Source organism: Panthera tigris, chromosome E1 (assembly GCF_018350195.1).
Source record: "Panthera tigris isolate Pti1 chromosome E1, P.tigris_Pti1_mat1.1, whole genome shotgun sequence".
NCBI classification, from domain to species: domain Eukaryota; kingdom Metazoa; phylum Chordata; class Mammalia; order Carnivora; family Felidae; genus Panthera; species Panthera tigris.
The window spans coordinates 40238269-40257336 of record NC_056673.1 but is presented as its reverse complement, the minus strand read 5'-3'; the positions used below and the strand labels follow the sequence as shown (position 1 = coordinate 40257336).

At 44.5% G+C, this 19068-nt stretch overlaps 2 protein-coding genes across 11 annotated transcripts in view; both read left to right on the top strand.

The window, feature by feature from the left end:
• The window catches only part of ACLY (ATP citrate lyase), a 48419-nt gene extending 41429 nt beyond the window's left edge, over window positions 1-6990 (top strand). For all 10 annotated transcript variants that reach the window (XM_042967645.1, XM_042967644.1, XM_042967643.1 and 7 more), the window contains 7 exons: window positions 958-1112; window positions 2613-2763; window positions 2963-3106; window positions 4246-4359; window positions 4717-4799; window positions 5288-5364; window positions 6012-6990. In XM_042967645.1, the coding sequence (XP_042823579.1) occupies window positions 958-1112; window positions 2613-2763; window positions 2963-3106; window positions 4246-4359; window positions 4717-4799; window positions 5288-5364; window positions 6012-6106 (819 nt within the window). In that variant the 3' untranslated portion in view covers window positions 6107-6990. The remainder of the gene's footprint in view (window positions 1-957; window positions 1113-2612; window positions 2764-2962; window positions 3107-4245; window positions 4360-4716; window positions 4800-5287; window positions 5365-6011) is intronic.
• Window positions 6991-7936: 946 nt separating this feature from the next.
• KLHL11 (kelch like family member 11) lies at window positions 7937-18970 on the top strand. The gene is made up of 2 exons (XM_042967649.1): window positions 7937-8644; window positions 13492-18970. Exons 1-2 carry the CDS (start codon window positions 8100-8102, stop codon window positions 15071-15073), a joined length of 2127 nt encoding a protein of 708 aa, XP_042823583.1. The 5' UTR covers window positions 7937-8099; the 3' UTR covers window positions 15074-18970.
• The last annotated feature ends 98 nt before the right edge of the window (window positions 18971-19068 follow it).

Genomic DNA, 19068 nt, shown 5'->3' with positions numbered 1-19068 from the left:
CAAGCCCCGGGTTAGGTGTAGAGATTACTAAAAAAAGAAAAAGAAAAGAAAAAAGAAAAGAAAAGAAAAGAAAAGAAGTGCTCACACCTGATGGCGTAATTCCTATCTAGAAAGCTATTTCAGGGAAGTGCTCGCACATTCACAGAAATGTGTTCAAGATTTTTCCACCTGATGGTTATCAGCGGAAGAACGGCTAACTTGTGGTTTTGCCATAGGATAGGATATCATACAGCAGTTAAAAGGAATGAACCAGATCTATGTATGTGCCTACATTTATGGAGCTCAAATTCATTGAGTAAATGGAGTATTATGAGATAGTATATCACGATTATGAAAAACCTATGTACACAAAAACACTTTATGTATTCTCCATGTGTCTATATATAGATAAAAGTGGAGAAAGGCCAGACAGATGGCCCTTAAACTGACAAACACTAAGGCAGAAAGGCATTTTACAATGAAAATTGATCAGGGATAATTGGAGAAATGGGCTTATGCAGAGTTGGCAACGATGTCCCCATGGTACCCCAACTCTGGAAGCTGGAAGTTCAGCTCAGTCCCTTCCCCCGGGTGAAGGACATCTTGAGGGAATCCCCTATTTGCACAGCCCCCTGCTCATTACGTTTAGGTGGGGGCTTGGCAGCTGAACGTGGAGTGCTAGAAAAATTTCCCTTCAGATTCATGCTTGCATTTCTAAGCCGGGTGAGTTTGGGTTGGCTTCTGCTGGGACATCTTTGTGAGGCGAAAATGAACCTGTGGGTGGAAATTGCGCATGGCACTCCTATATTCTATGACTGAAATGATACAACGAAAGGGTTTTTGTGCTTCTTTCTTGGGAGGAGTTTGAGCGTCGGTACCTGGAACACTTTGGTTCTGGCAGTGCAGACAGTGAGGCAGTTCTGGAAGAATCTCTGTGGTCATATCGTGCTGCTTCCCCCTGCCCCCATCTTTGCTCAGGAGCTGGGCTTGATCCGCAAACCTGCCTCATTCATGACCAGCATCTGTGACGAGCGAGGACAGGAGCTCATCTACGCGGGCATGCCCATCACCGAGGTCTTCAAGGAAGAGATGGGCATTGGCGGGGTCCTCGGCCTCCTCTGGTTCCAGAGAAGGTGAGGCATGGAGGTCAGAAGATGGCTGGACACTGCCATCTTTGACTCAGAATTAAGGATTTTCCCCTGAAAAGGGAGTGGGGGGTGGGTAGCCTTGGGGAATACGTCCAGGACTAATCTTTATGGCCACAGATCAATTGCAAGGCCAGAAGAGATACTGGCTGTTCCTAGGTCTTCCAAGGACAGAAAGGCCAGTCTCAACTATGTAGAAAGCAGTGACCTCATCAGGAATCTTGGATCAGCCCCTGTCCTTGGCGCTCTTAAAGAAATAAGAGTAAATGTAGGCCTCTTGAGAGAGGTCTGGATGGGTCTGGTAGCTCAGAGTGCAGGCCTGATAGAGTTGCTAAATAGGCATGAAGTACCTTATATTAGGTTGTCTCTCTTATCAGCCTGAGTGTTAGAATATATTGGTTTCTCTGCAATTCCCAAACATAGCCCTCCCCTGGGACTGACAGCTGGGCAAGGGGGCCAGTGAATAATACCTAATTCACAGAGCCCTGGCTTGGGGTGGCCTTGGGCTCTGCCCAATGTCTTGGTTTGTGTCATGCCCTCAGCTGCAGAGATAGTTCTTGGCCCAGTTTTGGGCCCTTCCTGGGAGAAGTTCATGGCGTTGTAACACCTCTGCAGATTTCCCTGTCTGTTCTTGCATCCCTATATCTCCAGACTTCATTTTTTAAAAAATTTTTAAGTGTTTCTTCATTTTGGGGGGGGGGTGGAGGGGCAGAGACAGAGACACAGAAAGCAGGCTTCAGGCTCTGAGCTGTCAGTGCAGAGCCCGACGTGGGGCTCGAACCCACGAATTGTAAGATCATGACTTGAGCCAAAGTCGGACACTTAACCAACTGAGCCACCCAGGCACCCCCAGACTTCGTTCCTAATCATCAGTTGAGAGGTTGAACACTGCAGGAGACCTGGGGCTTCCTACACTGGGAAAGGGACAGGAGTCTCACTTCTCCGTATGGCACGTAGAAGGAAGTCACAAGTACAGGTTAAATTCTGTTGCAACGACTCATGCTGGAAGCCATTGTCTAAAGAAGAGATTGTCAACCCCCAGTGGCTAACTCTGTATTAAAAGCAGTATTTGCTGGGGCGCCTGGGTGGCTTGGTCGGTTGAGTGTCTGACTTCAGCTCAGGTCATGATCTCACAGTCCGTGAGTTCGAGCCCCGCGTCGGGCTCTGTGCTGACAGCTCAGAGCCTGGAGCCTGTTTCAGATTCTGTGTCTCCCTCTCTCTCTGCCCGTCCCCTGTTCATGCTGTTTCTCTCTGTCTCAAAAATAAATAAATGTTAAAAAAAAATTTTTTTTTTTTAAAAAAGCAGTATTTGCTATCAGTAAGTTAGGAGCTGCTCAAGAATTGGAGGTTTTTGCCTCTAGAGTTGCTTGATATAGTAGTAGACATGGGAGCCAGCAGGTGCTTGGCTTTGTGGGTCAGCGTAGCTCCTGTTCAGTGGCTCGCCTCTGTTCCAACCCTCGTCTTAGTGCCCCTTTCCTCCCCCTCTAGGTTGCCCAAGTATGCCTGCCAGTTCATTGAGATGTGCCTGATGGTGACGGCGGATCACGGGCCAGCCGTGTCTGGGGCTCACAACACCATCATCTGTGCTCGGGCTGGGAAGGACCTGGTTTCCAGCCTCACCTCGGGGCTGCTCACTATTGTGAGTACTGGCCTCCTGGGAGGTGAGATCCGCAGGGGACACATGGTTATGCTGACGTGCACTTGGCTGTCACAGGGTCCTAGAAGGAGCCTCAGAGTGTAAAACCCCATGTTGGGGCGGTTCAGGGCATGCTGGATTTGTCTTCGAAGCTGAGGGAGTGTCTTCCAGCTCAGGGCATGTGGACTTGCTTATCCTGCAGGGGGACCGGTTTGGGGGTGCCCTGGATGCAGCCGCCAAGATGTTCAGCAAAGCCTTTGACAGCGGCATTATCCCCATGGAGTTTGTGAACAAGATGAAGAAGGAAGGAAAGCTGATTATGGGCATTGGTCACCGAGTGAAATCGGTAAGTCGTGGCTCTCCTTAAGGACTGACCTGCATGCAGGTGGAGGCATTATTTTAGTGGGGAACACCCAGGCCCTTGACTCTCAATGTGCAAAGCTTTGGCTGTGTTGACAGATGTCAAAGATCAGGCAGCTGTTTTTCCATTATAATGCAGAATGCCTTTAAACAGCTTTCCATTAGAACCACGTCAGTATGGACTCCAGAAAGGAAGGAACGTAGAAGCCTGAGCGTGGCAGTATAAGTGTGATGTTCTGTCTGAAAGAGGCCCTGTGCCGTGGACTGGAGCAGTGCTATCTGCTTGGGAACTGGGTGTTGGGAGTTGGCTGGCATCTGAACCACTTCCCTGCCCCACTGACCGATTATGGTTTAGTGTGGGTTTCTTAGCAGATGGTGCAGGCGCAGAGCTTTTCTTGAGATTTCAGGGGTGCTTTGCTGCCCCACACCAACAAGTGCTTGCCAGTCTAAAAACTAAGAACTCTGTAGAACTTTGTTACAGCTGGAGGAGGCCGGGGCCACTGAACTCTTGGGCAGCATGGTTCGTGGCTAGAACCTAAGACTTTTGGTCGGAGAGTAGGTGAGCCCCAAGCCCCCTGCTGCTTAAACCGAGGCCTGTTGTTGAACTCAGTTAACATCTCCAGGTCTCAGTTCCTTGTCTGTAACACAAAAGGGAGAACCTACAGTTTGTTTTGAGGCTCAAGTGAGATTCAAGAGGACTTTAGAAACCTTAAGCCCTACAGCAGGGTCATAATCTGTGCTGCATGGAATCAAGACACATGGATCAGGTCCCTAAAACACACCTCCTGGATAAAATATAAACATTTGTGTCCGTCTGTGGCAGGAGCACAAACATGTCTTTTTTTTTTTTTTTTAAGTTTATTTATTTATTTTGAGAGAGTGTGTGGGAGGAGCAGAGAGAGAGAGAGAGAGAGAGAGAGAGAGAGAGAGCGAGAATCTGAAGCAGGCTCTGCACTGACAGTGCGGGGCTTGAACCCATGATCCGTGAGATCACGACCTGAGCGAGATCACGACCTGAAACCAAGAGTGGGACGCTTAACTGACTGAGCCACCCAGGCGCCCCCAACAGGTCTCTTAATGGCAGTGTCAGGGTGGGTTCCTCTGTAACTTTGGGTCACTTTCTAGATAAACAACCCAGACATGCGAGTGCAGATCCTCAAAGATTATGTCAAACAGCACTTCCCTGCCACCCCCCTGCTTGACTATGCGCTGGAAGTCGAGAAGATTACCACCTCGAAGGTAAAAGAGAAAATATCCCTAATTCCCAATTCATTGTTGTGGGTGAATTTCTTGGGGAAAACAAGAGCCAGCCTGCTTCTGATTGTGCAGCCAAAATCAAATCTGGTGTTCTGGGAAATTTTATTTCTGTTGTACTACTAAGTTCAACAAATACATACTGTCAACTAGGTGTTGGGTCCTTTACTAGACATTGGGAATTGAACTGACTCTTTCTTTCCTAACCAGCTATGATGTTTTGGTGGGAGGTTTTTAAATTGTGGTCAGAATTTGTAGTTCTATTACTAGTAGTAATTGTGGAAAATTACAAAGAAAAAATGAGAAATGATGATAAGTGCTTTGAATTTTTTGCCTTCCCAGAAACCAAATCTTATCCTGAATGTAGACGGTTTCATCGGAGTTGCCTTTGTAGACATGCTTAGAAACTGTGGGTCCTTCACTCGGTGAGCTCTGTGGTCATTTTCTTCTACTTTATTTATTGATTGATTGATTTAAATAAATAAGAGACAGACAGACATTGAGCGTGTTGGACAGAGGCAGAGAGAGAGAGAGAGAGAAGGAGACAACACTCCAAGCAGAGCCTGATGTGTGACTCAAACTCACAAACTGTGAGATCATGACATGAGCTGAAGTTGGACACATCGATTAAGCCACCCATTTTCTTCTTCTTTACATTTATTGATGCTTGCTTGCGGTTTCCTTCCAGTTCTGAAAGCAATACATACTCATTACAGAGGATTTAGAAAGTATGGAGAGGTATAAAGAAGAAAACAAAAATTGTCTGTAGTCCTACCACCCAGAGCACCCTTTTTCTCCTTTGATACCAAAGAGATCTACTTTCTCGTTCCTCGGCAGAAGTCGTAGTCTGTGGGGAGGAGTGGGGGGGCCATGTGAGCTGTTTTAAAACCACAAGTTGATTGTGTGTTTGCAGGGAGGAAGCTGATGAATATATTGACATTGGAGCCCTTAATGGCATCTTTGTGCTGGGAAGGAGTATGGGCTTCATTGGTGAGTTGGTAGTTGTTGTTATTAAGAGTTTGGTTTGGTCCCTGCCCCAGCCCCCCCCCCCCTCCAATGGTTCTGCTGTAACACCTGGGTGGCAAGTTTCTACTAGAAAGATGTCACATGATCTTCATCATTGTTTCTAATCCTTCCTTTCTTACTTTAACTTCCCCCTTTATATTCATTCCATGGTTCCTTTGTTCTTGGAAATGGCTGATTGCTAGTCCAGGAAAACAGAATGAAATCCCACAGTTGCCTTTTAGCCAGGCTGGTATCCGCTTATGTGTTGGATCTGGATTTACTTCCTCATTTTTTTTATATTAGATTTTCTGTCCTCATCTTCTCCCCCTCGCCAAACTTTTAGCAGATCTCTCACCAACTCTCTTTTTGTTTGTTTGTTTATTTTTGAAAGAAAGAGAGAGAAAGAGAGAGAGACAGAGGGCGGGGGAGGGGCAGAGAGAGAGAGGGAGACACAGAATCTGAAGCAGGCTCCAGGCTCCAAGCGGTCAGCACAGAGCCTGATGTGGGGCTCGAACTCAGGAACCGCGAGATCATGACCTGAGCCGAAGTTGGAGGCCTAAGCAACTGAGCCACCCTGGCGCCCCCGACTACTCACCAACTCTTAACAAAAAGATGCCTTTGCCCCATTTCAGGACACTATCTCGATCAGAAGAGGCTGAAGCAGGGGCTGTATCGTCACCCTTGGGATGATATTTCATATGTTCTTCCGGAACACATGAGCATGTAACTGAGCCCGGAACCATATGTCAGTGAAGTGAAGACAAGAACTCATCCCCTGGGAAGTAGCGTGCACACGGCTGGCACTGGAGCTTGCTAGAAAACGGGCCTGGAATGTAAACAGCTGCTGGTGTACAGGCACTGATGACACCCACAGGCTAACACTGTTCATTCCACACCAGGAAGCTTAGTACTTTTTTTATAAGCATAGAAATAAAAACCAAGCCAATGCTTGTGACCTTTGCTCTGCTACCTGCTGTATTTATTATATGGAAGCATCTAAGCACTGTAAGGATATTGTTCCTCATTGTAGGGTGTTATGACGTTGCTTTCTTTTTTCCTTTAGTTAAAATTTTTTTCCCTTGGAGGAAGAGAATGAAACTTTTAAGACCTCAAGGTACTGTCAGTTTAAAGCATCCCTAATGTCTTATTTTCCCACTTTCCTTTCCTCCTCATATAACCTGAAGAACATTGTGTTAATCTGATTTTTAAAGATCTTTTTGTATGTTATGTGTTAAGGGTTTGTTTGGTATCTCACTGTAATGTTCTATGTTGCAGACCAAACTCTGTTTATGTCAGGGGGATGGGGCCGTTGCATCCTTAGCCATTGTCACAAAACATGTGGAGTAGTAATTTAAAATGTAAAGTTGTAACATACATATGTTTAAAATGGAAACGCAAAGCAAAAAAAAAAAGCTGTGAAATGTTTCGTGTTCTATGTCCTCTGTATTTATGCAACTGAAGTGTGGGTTCAAGGACTCGTCTCCAGCCAGTTTGCATCTATAATCCAGCAAGATTCTGACAGCTGCCAGCTCAGTCTCTTCTCTGTATTATCAGTTTGGTTTCAATAAACTATATAGTAACAATAAAGACACACTACTGTCTCATGCCATCCATATCCTTTCCTCTGCATTCCTTTGAACGGTGCTAATTGTTTCACTACATGTCATTTTAAAAATGTTCATCCATCTCTACACACACACAGAACTCATCAAAACACTAGCTTCAACCCCCCTGCTCAGGGGGGCCCTGGCTGGCTCAGTAGGTGGAGCATGCAACTGGATCTTGGGTTCGTGGGTTCGAGCCCCATGTTGGGTGTAGAGATTACTAAAAAAATAAACTTCTTAAAAATGTTGGGAAAAAAACAAAAAAAACAACCCTGTCTTCTCCCTTGAATCGGTACCTCTCCATTTTCAGTAAATAGGAACAAAGCTGTAACCCGGATGCTTAAGCCAAAAGCTCAAGAGTCCTCCTCTTTTCCACTTCTCTGGTTGTCCCACCTTATGGATTCAGCCTTTCATTATCCCTCTGATCTATCTATATGCTAACTAATGCCCCTACTTCCACTTTTTCATTATTTCTTCAGCCACCAATGATATTTTAAAGCATGCATCTAATGGAGCCACTCCCTTGCTTAATAAAACCCCAAAGTGACTTTTATTCATCTTTTAAACAAGTATGTTTGGAACAGTAACTACGGACCAAACATTACGTAAAACACAAGCATCCCTAAGCGTTCTCCTAACAGATAACTATCCTATTTGTAGAAGATGAATTGGTTCCGAGATACTGAGTAACTTGCTCGCCCTCGTCCACTGAGCGGGGGCTCGGTCTCAAGTTTTTTTTTTCATGTTTACTCCAAAGCCATTTTAAATCTTGAAAAATCCACTGTCGCCACCCGAGACACTAACAATGGGTGACGGGCCAGGGTGGCTTTTGTCCTACAAAATGACCACGAAGAGCGTGCCACTCTGATGGGAAGGAGACCCGACACGTGGGAGGGAGATCGGCGGGGAGGGGGGGGCAGCCCTACCCAGCCCTCTCCAGCTCTCTCCAGCTCTCTCCACCGTGGCGCGGCTCCGCGCGGGAGCGGCCGCGCGTGCGCACACTAGCCGCGCCCAGCTCCGCCCTGCGCCCACTATTTATTCCCAGAATTCCTCTGTGTCGCACCAGAACGGCTGAATCGTTCCGAGACTGCGGAGGTCGGGCGCGGCGGCGTCAAGATGGCGGCGGCGGCGGTGGCGGCGGCAGCGGCGGCGGCAGCGGCCGCATCTCTTCAGGTGCTGGAGATGGAGAGCATGGAGACGGCCGCCGCCGGATCGGCAGGGCTGGCCGCCGAAGTCCGAGGCAGCGGCACGGTGGACTTCGGGTCCGGGCCCGGCATATCTGCAATGGAAGCGAGCGGGGGCGATCCGGGCCCGGAGGCCGAGGATTTCGAGTGCAGCTCTCACTGCTCGGAGCTGTCGTGGAGGCAGAACGAGCAGCGGCGCCAAGGCCTCTTCTGCGACATTACCTTGTGCTTCGGCGGCGCGGGCGGCCGAGAGTTCCGGGCCCACCGCTCGGTGCTGGCCGCCGCCACCGAATACTTCACGCCCCTGCTCTCGGGCCAGTTCTCGGAGTCCCGCTCGGGCAGGGTGGAGATGCGCAAGTGGAGCTCGGAGCCCGGGCCCGAGCCCGACACGGTGGAAGCCGTTATCGAATACATGTACACCGGGCGCATCCGCGTCAGCACGGGCAGCGTGCACGAGGTGCTGGAGTTGGCCGACAGGTAGGCGGGATGCGGGGGGCCGCGCGCCGGGCGGCGGAGAGGCTCGCCCACCGAGGGCCGCATCCCGGGAGGGGGCGGGGGAGGCGGGGAGGCAGGGCCTGCGGGTGGGACTCGAGGGAGCCCGTACGAGATGCGTTTGTTTGCGGCTTGTTGAGCGTCTAGTGTGTGCGGTGGGGCGGCCACTGCGCTGGGCACCGAGGATGCGGCCGGTCTGACGAGGGCGCCCTGCGCTTAGGGAGCTCAGATTCCAGGTGGAGGGACAAAGGCAATGAAAAAGAAAGTCTGCCTGTAATCAGCGCTGTGTTGACATTTAAAAAGGATGAAAGGACAGTGATTGGTAGAGGAGAGACCTTTCTGAGGAGGTGACGTTTAGACCCATCTCTAAACGGCAAGAAAGAACTGGCCATGCAGAGATGGGGGATGAACATTCCAGGCAGAGAGCGCCAAGGCCCTCAGTCAGGATCCAGTTCGGCTTAAAGAACTAAAGGAAATACCCAATGGAGCTGGGTCTAATGGGTGAAGGGTTTGCGAAATGCGCTGGAATAAGGAATTTGGTTTTTACTGTGAGGTGGGAAGCTGAGTAAAGAAACTTCCTGATTTCATTATTTTATTTTATTTTATTTTTAATTTTTTTAACGTCTATTTATTATTGAGAGACAGAGAGACACCAGAGTGTGAGCAGGGGAGGGGTAGAGAGAGGAGGAGACACAGAATCCGAAGCAGGCTCCAGGCTCTGAGCTGTCAGCACAGAGCCCGACGCGAGGCTCGAACTCACAAACTGCGAGATCATGACCTGAGCCGAAGTCAGATGCTGAACGGACCCAGCCACCCAGGCGCCCCTGATTTCATTATTTTAAAAGAGGATTCTGCTACAGTGGAAAATGGATTGTACGGAGCAGGAACGGATGCTTCAGAGACTGGTTAGGAGGCAGGTGAATGCCAGTTTTAGAGATGTGGAGGACTCCCTTTTGGCAGTATTATATTACCAGGAACATGATTTTAACAAATACCTATTGAGTGCCTGTTAATGCATCAGATCAGACACTGGGTTCTAAGGTGCTGGGACTTCCCGGTGAACAAAACAGACAAAAGTCCCTTTCCTCGTTGCGCTCACACTGGTAGCTGGGCAATAAATAATTAAAATAGATGACGTGTTGGACGATTGTTACGGCTTTGATGAGAAATTCAGCATAGAAAGTGCTCGTAGAGAGGAGCTGTGTTTTTTAATTGGGTAGATAGAGAATGCCTCATGAAGAAGACATTTTGCAAAGAACTGAAGGAGGTGAGGTAAAGAGTGCTTCAGGTTGAGGACACAGGTGGAAAGGCCTGAGGTGGGGCTTATCTGGATGTCAGAGAATAGCGGGAGGCCAGCATGGCTAGATCAAATGGGTGCAGGTTGAGAGGGGTGGGAGAGGCCCCAGGGTGGTGATGGGGGATGGATCCAGATTCCATAGGGCTTGTTGGCCTGGTGAAGGACTTGAGCTCTTATTTTGAATGAAAGAGGAAGGTTTGGGGCAGAGGAACAATGAAATGTGATTTGAAGAATTCTGCTGTGATGAATAAAGGATGGGGCAGTGAGGAAGGGGCTGCAAAGGCAGAAGCAAAAAGATTAGGGGGTTGTTGGAATGGTGACAGAGGCTTGGATTGAAGAAGGAGAAGTAAAGATGATAAGTGCTTCAGTTCTAGATATGTTTGGAAGGTAGAGGGGACAATTTTGCTGATGGATTTGATACAGAGTGTAAGGGAAAGGACTGCTGGTTTTTGATACAAGCAACTGGAAAGATGGAGTTATTTATTTATTAAGATGTGGGAGAGTGTAGGAAAGCAAGTTTGGGAAGACCAGGAGTTTGGTTTGGGTCCAGGAAATGTCTGAATAGGCAGTTGGATATAAGAACATTGGGAGGAATATGGCATATAAGATGGTAATTAAAGCCATGGGACTGGATGAAAAATTACTTAGGAAGAGAGTGTAGACAGAGAAGGGGCAGGATTGAGCCCTGGGGTTCCAAAATGTTAAAGAGGAACCAGTAGAGGAGATGGGTCTCACAGGAAGCCTTAAAAAAAAAAAAAAAAAAGATATAGAGGAGGGAGTAGCCTATCCTGTCAACTGTCAACCGGAAGTGATCCCTGCATTTGGCAATATAGAGACCCTCGATGGCATTAGCAGGAGCCATTTAAGTTAAGTCTTCCTATAAAGAGGGTCAGAATAATGGTACACATGGAAATGTTTGGAGAAGAGTCCAGGGAGGTCTTTTTCCCCCATCTAAGATAGGAGATACTAGAGCTTGTTTGTGTGCTGAAGAAAAATGAATCAGTGGAAGAGGAGAACTTCATGTTACAGGAGTGGGGGAATTCTTGCAGGAGCAAAGTCCTTGAAATCAAGAAGGGGATAGAATCAGTATTAATAATGGAAAAGTTGGACTGGGAAGGCAGAATATAGGGTAAAGCTACAGGCACATTGGGTGGTGGTGAGATGAAGTTTCTGATTGCTTGTTTTCTCATAGCCCAAGTTTGGGTCGTTCATGAGAGGGTGGGGTAGGGTGGGGCAGGTGTAGATTTGAGAGAGAGGTTTGTTGAATGAAAATGAGTAGAGAAAGGTCATTGCACCCACTCAAGCTATGTTTGTGTCTCACGTGGGCTCATTTTTCAGATTTGCTCCTGCTTTATAAGGGAGTTGGGGGTTAGGAGAGAACATCTCAGGCAGTTGAACTTCTGTCCATCTGTCAGCTGCTTGAGCAGCTGCCTTGTGATGGGCACTAAGTGCCTGGCAACCGTCATATCTAACCTTATCCATGAGCTCTGAGGCAAGAGCTCTCTCCCTACCGCCCGACTACTCTGTCGATCATACCTACCTTCAAGGGCACTTACAAGGAAATAATAGAAAGTGCCTAGCACATGGAACATGCCTAGTATACGTTAGCTCTTATTGTCATCGAGCAATGTTTCTAAACACCCTATCCAAGGGAATATGTGTCAGAATTATCTGGAGCGCCATGCCAAAGATAGGAGTTCCAGGTAGGGGGTGCGAGCAGCCTGGGAATCTAGTGACCCTGGCACCCAGACATCTTTGAGAGTCCCTAGAGCTCTTACCACTCTACCTTGTCTTTGTCTTCTAAGATGGCATGTTCCCTGAAGATGGTGAAGGAAGCCTGTCGTACTCATCTTTATATCCTAGTTAGATGGGTACTAAGCGCGATAACTGTAATAACAAATGGTTGAATTGAGAGCCCTGGACTGATAAAGTCCATATTTTGTTTAAAGTTCTCAGTTCTGGGGACTTACTCTTGTTAAAGCAGTGGTCTCAAAGTGGCCATCCTTGGGACTGAGTTCTGCCAGATTTATGGATTTAGCTGAAACTTGTGGTATGTAATTTAACTTCAAATGAATTTAGGAGGGCAGACAACTTCTAGTCAGCAACATGCCAGACCCCTTCCATATGTTCGTTACTGTTGTTTGAGTTTGCCTTGCCATTCCCTCCCCCCATCATCTGCTGCCCAAGGAGAAAGCTGTAGTGAAGAGGAGATTGAAACCTTCAACACAAGGCCTCCACTGCTCTTCCTTCTGATATTTGAACAGACAGAGCCTCCCAGGAACCACGTTCCTATACCATCTAGTCAAGGCTTAATAAAGTATCTTGCTGAGACCCTGCCTCAAAGAAAAGGCTGGTGACTGACAAGGGATTAGGACAGGAATAGCATAGACAAGTTTGGATTGGGAATTGCCTTTGCCAATAAAAGTAAAGTATGGAACTATTGTACTTTATTTTTTATTGGTTTTTTTTTTTTTAAGTTTATTAATTGATTTTGAGAGAGACAGAGACAGCACAAGTGGGGAAAGGGCAGAGAGACAGGGAAAATGAATCTCAAGCAGGCTCCGCACAGAGCCTGATGCAGGGCTCGAACTTGAGAAACTATGAGATCATGACCTGAGCTGAAACCAAGATTCCGACGCTTAACTGCCTGAGCCACCCAGGTGCCCTTATTAAGTTAATTTTAATTCCAGTATAGTTAACATACAGTGTTATATTAGCTTCAAGTGTATAACATGGTGATTCAACAAGTCTGTACATTACCCAGTGCTTACCATAATAAGTGTACACTCCCCAATCTCCATCACCCATTTCACCACCCCCCCACCATCAGTTTGTTCTCTGTAGGTAAGAGTCTGTTTCTTGGTTTGTCTCTCTTTTTTTCCCCTTTGCATGTTTGTTTTGTTTCTTAAATTCCACATAGGTGTGAAATCCTATGGTATTTCTTTCTCTGACTGTTGTACTTTTTATTAAAGGATATGTTCCAGAAAAACTTACATAATGAAAAGCACCACTGTGTGTATGTTACATGTATCATGTATAGTTGTATATATATTATATAATATGCATAATTAAAAAAATATATATATATATAAAGATGACTGTATATATGCTTTTAAATATACTTTTCAGCATAATGGGGCGCCTGGGTGGCTCAGTCAATTGGGCATCCGACTTCGGCTCAGGCTCAGGTCATGATCTTGTGGTTCATGAGTTTGAGGCCCGCGTTCGGCTCTCTGCTGTCAGCACAGAGCCTGCTTCAGATCCTCTGTCCCCCTGTGTCTCTGCCCCTCCCCTGCTTGTTCTCTCTCTCTCAAAATAAATAAACTTTAAAAAATTATTAAAAAATAAATACGCTTTTCAGCATCATCCTTTTTAATTTGGGGGGATTTACCTTTTTTCAGATGTTGGGCATAAAATGAGATGAAGCTTACCATTTCAGTTTGTATAAACATGTTAACATGTATAACATGTTCTCAAAATGCAGCCACATAAAATGTGCACATTTGAAAATTCTTGTTTCTTTTCTTGATTTTAGGTTCCTGTTAATTCGTTTAAAAGAATTCTGTGGAGAATTTCTCAAGAAGAAACTTCATCTCTCTAATTGTGTGGCCATTCATAGCTTAGCTCACATGTATACTCTGAGCCAACTTGCTCTGAAAGCTGCCGATATGATACGGAGAAATTTCCACAAAGTAATTCAGGATGAAGAATTTTATACTTTACCTTTCCATCTCATTCGAGACTGGCTCTCGGACTTGGAAATCACAGTTGATTCCGAAGAGGTTCTCTTTGAAACAGTGTTGAAGTGGGTTCAGAGAAATGCTGAAGAGAGAGAGAGATACTTTGAAGAACTGTTTAAATTGCTCAGATTGTCCCAGATGAAACCTACTTACCTTACTCGGCATGTCAAACCAGAGAGGCTGGTGGCCAATAATGAAGTTTGCGTCAAGTTAGTGGCCGATGCAGTGGAGAGGCATGCTCTGAGAGCTGAAAACATACAGTCTGGCACCTTCCAGCATCCTGCCTCTCATGTCTCATTATTACCTCGCTATGGGCAAAACATGGACGTGATCATGGTTATTGGAGGCGTGTCAGAAGGAGGGGATTATTTAAGTGAATGTGTGGGGTATTTTGTCGATGAGGACAGATGGGTAAACCTGCCCCATATTCATAATCACCTTGATGGACATGCCGTTGCAGTAACAGAGTCCTACGTGTATGTTGCTGGATCGATGGAACCAGGGTTTGCTAAAACTGTGGAGAGATACAACCCAAATTTGAATACGTGGGAACATGTTTGTAGTCTGATGACAAGGAAGCATTCTTTTGGGTTAACAGAAGTCAAAGGGAAGCTCTACAGCATTGGAGGACATGGCAACTTCAGCCCTGGCTTCAAAGACGTGACTGTTTATAATCCTGAACTTGATAAATGGCACAACTTGGAATCAGCACCAAAGATCCTCCGGGATGTCAAAGCGCTAGCCATCGAAGACCGGTTTGTGTACATCGCTGCCCGCACTCCCGTGGACCGGGACACCGAAGATGGGTTAAAGGCTGTAATTACCTGCTATGATACGGAGACTCGACAGTGGCAAGATGTGGAATCTTTGCCGCTTATTGACAATTACTGCTTTTTCCAAATGTCTGTGGTCAATTCAAACTTTTACCAGACGGCATCATGCTGTCCCAAGAGTTATTCTTTAGAAAATGAAGAGGCAGTAAGAAAAATTGCCAGCCAAGTGTCCGATGAGATCCTTGAGAGCTTACCTCCCGAAGTCCTAAGCATCGAAGGAGCGGCTATCTGCTATTACAGAGATGACGTTTTCATTATTGGAGGCTGGAAAAACAGCGATGATATCGACAAACAGTACCGGAAAGAAGCCTACCGATATTGTGCTGAAAGAAAGCGGTGGATGCTTCTTCCTCCCATGCCACAGCCTCGTTGTAGAGCCACTGCTTGCCACGTGAGGATCCCGTACCGGTACTTGCATGGCACACAGAGATATCCTATGCCTCAAAACTTAATGTGGCAGAAGGACCGCATCAGACAGATGCAAGAAATACATCGGCACGCCCTGAACATGCGAAGAGTGCCAAGCTCTCAGATTGAATGCTAGGTGCTCTAATAGGTGCAGCTTAAAACAGTTGTACCTGTCTTGTGAGGCTGAAGATCCCCAGACTGTTACTTGAAAAAGTATGTCGATAACTTATTTTCTACCTAACCTGATTATTGCCCCATATAAAGGAAACACAGTTAAAAACTGAAGAATGGGAAACACGATTTAATATGTGGTAATTTTTGTTGGTGTGCAGTCTTTGTCTGTCTTCGGTTTGTGTGGATGTGCTAGCCAAGTTAGATCTTATTAATGACAAGTGGAAGAACCAGGTATAGTTACTTGGCCGTTTTTCTGCCAACAAGCGAAAACTCCTTTGTCTTAGGGACTTGATGTTTTGAACATGCTTTAAGCAACAGTTTTATTTGCACGTTTACTTTGATACTCCTTTTAATTTTTTCCTGAATGGTTGGTGGTTTTGAAAAGAGCAGAACTTACGCATTGAGCCCTCATCTGCAGGAGGTATGTGCAATAGTGAGACTGAGATTTGAAGGGAAAAGCACAATGTTTCGGCAGGATGGTTTCTGAATATTTGCATTGATGTTTTGTTGTATGTGTTTATCTAGAAATGCTGTTTTGTTTATTTTTAGAAGAGATGACTGGTGAGAAATTTGTGATTGGCCCCATTATTTTTTGAATATTTTCCATTTCTTCAGCAACCGTTCTAGACCGGGAGCCATCACTCTCAGATGATGGTAGTTGGCAAGAGTGTTGATCTTTAGCTCATTGATTTAATACAGAGGACGTTATGTATATGAAATCTGTTTTTCTAAGAAGAAAAGTAGTATTATTAGGTAGACTGAGCAAAGGCATTAAAACATGTAAACACTTTTTTCAGAAGTTGCAGGAGTATTTGAGGATAAGTTAATGAGTGTAAATAATGCCTATGACAATCGATACAACCATGCCTTCAGTTTTAAATTGTCCTCTAAAGTATATTGTATAGCGTCCTCTTCATTCTTTCTAAAAGAAACTTTTCTCAAAATGGGAAGGAAGTGACAATTGAGAGAAATGTTGCGTAAGAGAAGCCTTACTGTTTCTCAGCCCTGACTGTTCTAGTAGTTTATCCAGTTTCCCTAGACTTTTATTCAGACTTTACCTGAGCCTCGGATACCAAATTTAGGTGCATAATTAAGGCTCTTAAAAATTTATTGCTTTAGTTATCTTTTATTTATTTTTATGCATTCTTCTGATTCTCTAACACACTCCCAAGTTTTATACAAGTGAGAACTCAGTTAACATAAAGGACTCCTGCTCTAATGGTTTGCAAAATGGCTCCATTATATATGTTTCTTATTTCTTTCAGAATATCATCTTCTTAGACATTCCAGGATAACTGTTTTAGGAGTTGAACTCCAAGTGCAGTGATTATTTTTTTCCCTAGACCATTATACTTAACCTTCTTACTGTATCAAACATCAAAAGGAAAAAAGCACAACCAGAAATTTTGGCTCTCAATTTACTGCAAGACTATTAATATCTAGTCCCTGGACTCTATACTAAGAGCTTTCCTGAAATTTTTAAGTTGGTATCCTTGCCTAGGACAAAGTTTTTCAATAAATGTGTCGGAAATCTGCTTTAAAACCATTTAATTTAGATTGGAGTGGGGGTCGTAAACTTCAAGTCCTATTTCTGTATGAGGATATATTATCCTACACCACCTCTACCATTTTATCAATTTCCATTTGTAGTTATTTTAATAAAAGCCATTTCAGTCCTGAGAAGTCCTCATTCTTAGTTGTGAGAGGTCTGTGCACGTGAGGCAGAAAAGCTTGTTGAGTGATGTTCTCATCTCTGATAGACTATGCCGCCTAGCAAACTTCCTCTTCTTAGTGGTGAAGTAACTCAGCAGCTCACTAAAATGGCAGTTTCTGTCCGGGAGGTGTGATGTAAGGTTTTTGGATCTTATCTCTGAGTTGTCTTCTAAGACTGTCACTACCAAGTTTTTGGAGGGTGGCCTTTTTTCACATGATGCGACAAATTATAACTCATAAGATTTAGGTATAATCTGGTTCTGAAAACTTGATTGAAACTGTTGTTTTTTAACTCAGCAGGCAGCGTAGGCCATGGCTGAAAAGAAGGGGTAAGTCCTTCCTTGCATGATGATGTGTGCAGGTTTTCCTGATTACTGAATTTCTAATTTTCATATTTGAATTCACACGTGTGACTTCACATCAATAACTTGTGTCTCTGAAATATCCTAACTAACTTGTTAATAGGAAAGGAAACCAGATTTGCTTAAATCTGTTCAAGGCTGACATTCTGAAATTCTAAACTGGAAATAACTTCCAGAGTATTTGGAAAGGTTTTGATTATGACAACCAGCCTAAAGTGGCTCTTTGGGAAAGAAATTTCCTTTCTGATGAAAAACTTAAAGAATGTGTTTGGTCATTTAAACTTCTAAAAAGACAGCTTCACACGTATTCAAGCGAACCTTTTGTTGTTGTTGCTTTTGTTTTTGTTTTTGTTTTGTGGAAGGATAAAAGAGGACCAAAAAGTAATACCTTTACCTAACCCCTAGCGTGACTTGTATCTTGGAATGGAGGTCCTCCACCTCCACCTACCCCACCGTGGTTTTTAAAAAAACAAAACCCGTGGTGTATATTGAGAATGTCAGTCATGAGCTTAGTGTGTAAGTAGTACATCTCACTTGCAGACGTTTGCATGATGTCTTGTAGATCTTGTATATCCAACTTTGCTTTTGCTGTGCCAACTCAAAAATATTTTGCTAAAAAAAAATCTCAAAATTGATTGACATCAGTTTTGTTTTTATCACTTAGTTTTATATAGTATTGCTGGGACCAAAAACTTTTAAAATACATAGAACAGAAGTTTGAAGTTGGAAAGATAGTGTTGATCAAAGACTTGTGTGCTTTTGCTCTTTAAACTCTTCAGGCTACTGGTAAGGCAGTTTCTAGGGCACTCTTTTTTTCTCTGTTTCTTGACTAGTGTAGCATGTCATATGTTTAAATACTTCATTCTCTGCTTCATAATTCTAATGAGACACTGTACTGTAGGTAGACAAGTAAACTAAACATATATTTTAGTTACTTGGCCTAATCAAACATAGATAAAGGGACTTTTTTGTACTTTCCTCAAATTAAGCTTAAATTAAAAGGGTGTGTTGGCCACATTTCCTGTCTTTTGAAAGTCTACAGAATTGTGAAGTAGGTTCCCTGCCTCCATTAGCAAAATAGGGTATTTCTAGGTTGCCATTTAACTGTAGAATACTTGAGAAACGCTTTGGTCTCTCCTTTAATTATCAAACATTTTGGCACAGTCCATCACTCCAGTTTGTTGCTTTCTTGAGAATAGTCCATTTTTGTTGTTATAATGCTTACATTATAACGTGCTCTGGTCATTGGAAACCAAACAGCTCATAGTTGAGTGACATAATACAATAACAATAGCATAATATAGTAGCCATCTCGCTTCACGGAATTTAATTAGATAGCCAAATAACTGCTCTTTGTTGATTACCTTTGTAGGGCTTTTGTCTTACTCTCTGAGCATCACTACGAATGTCTGACACTGAAGCACATACAGTAGAGCACTTGTTCACTTAATCCTCCTGCATAATGCACTTGTGAAAAATTAAGCTTGCTAGATGTTTGAAGACTATGGTCCATGTGCTAGGGCTCACTGAGTTATTTGTAAAATACATATTTAGTTCAAGCTGATACACAGTGACTTTTGGGGGCTATCAGTATCCAAGCCCCTACTCTACTCAAAGTATAATCTTGGCTATCTCCCTTTAAGTCAGAGGAGATGTAGAATTTAGGACGCTTTTGAGACATCACATTGTAAAATAGCCTGTTTTATGTTCCTAAAACTATCTTGTTCTGTGTTGAAGCTATCAGTTGTCTCAATGTAAGTTTTAAATAAACATATTTCTTTAGAGCTGGTTTGTACCGTGTGACTTTTCCCTTTTAATGATACACTGTTGGATACAAATGCTTGCTTCCTTCCCTCTTACTCCCTCATTCATCCAACCTTTG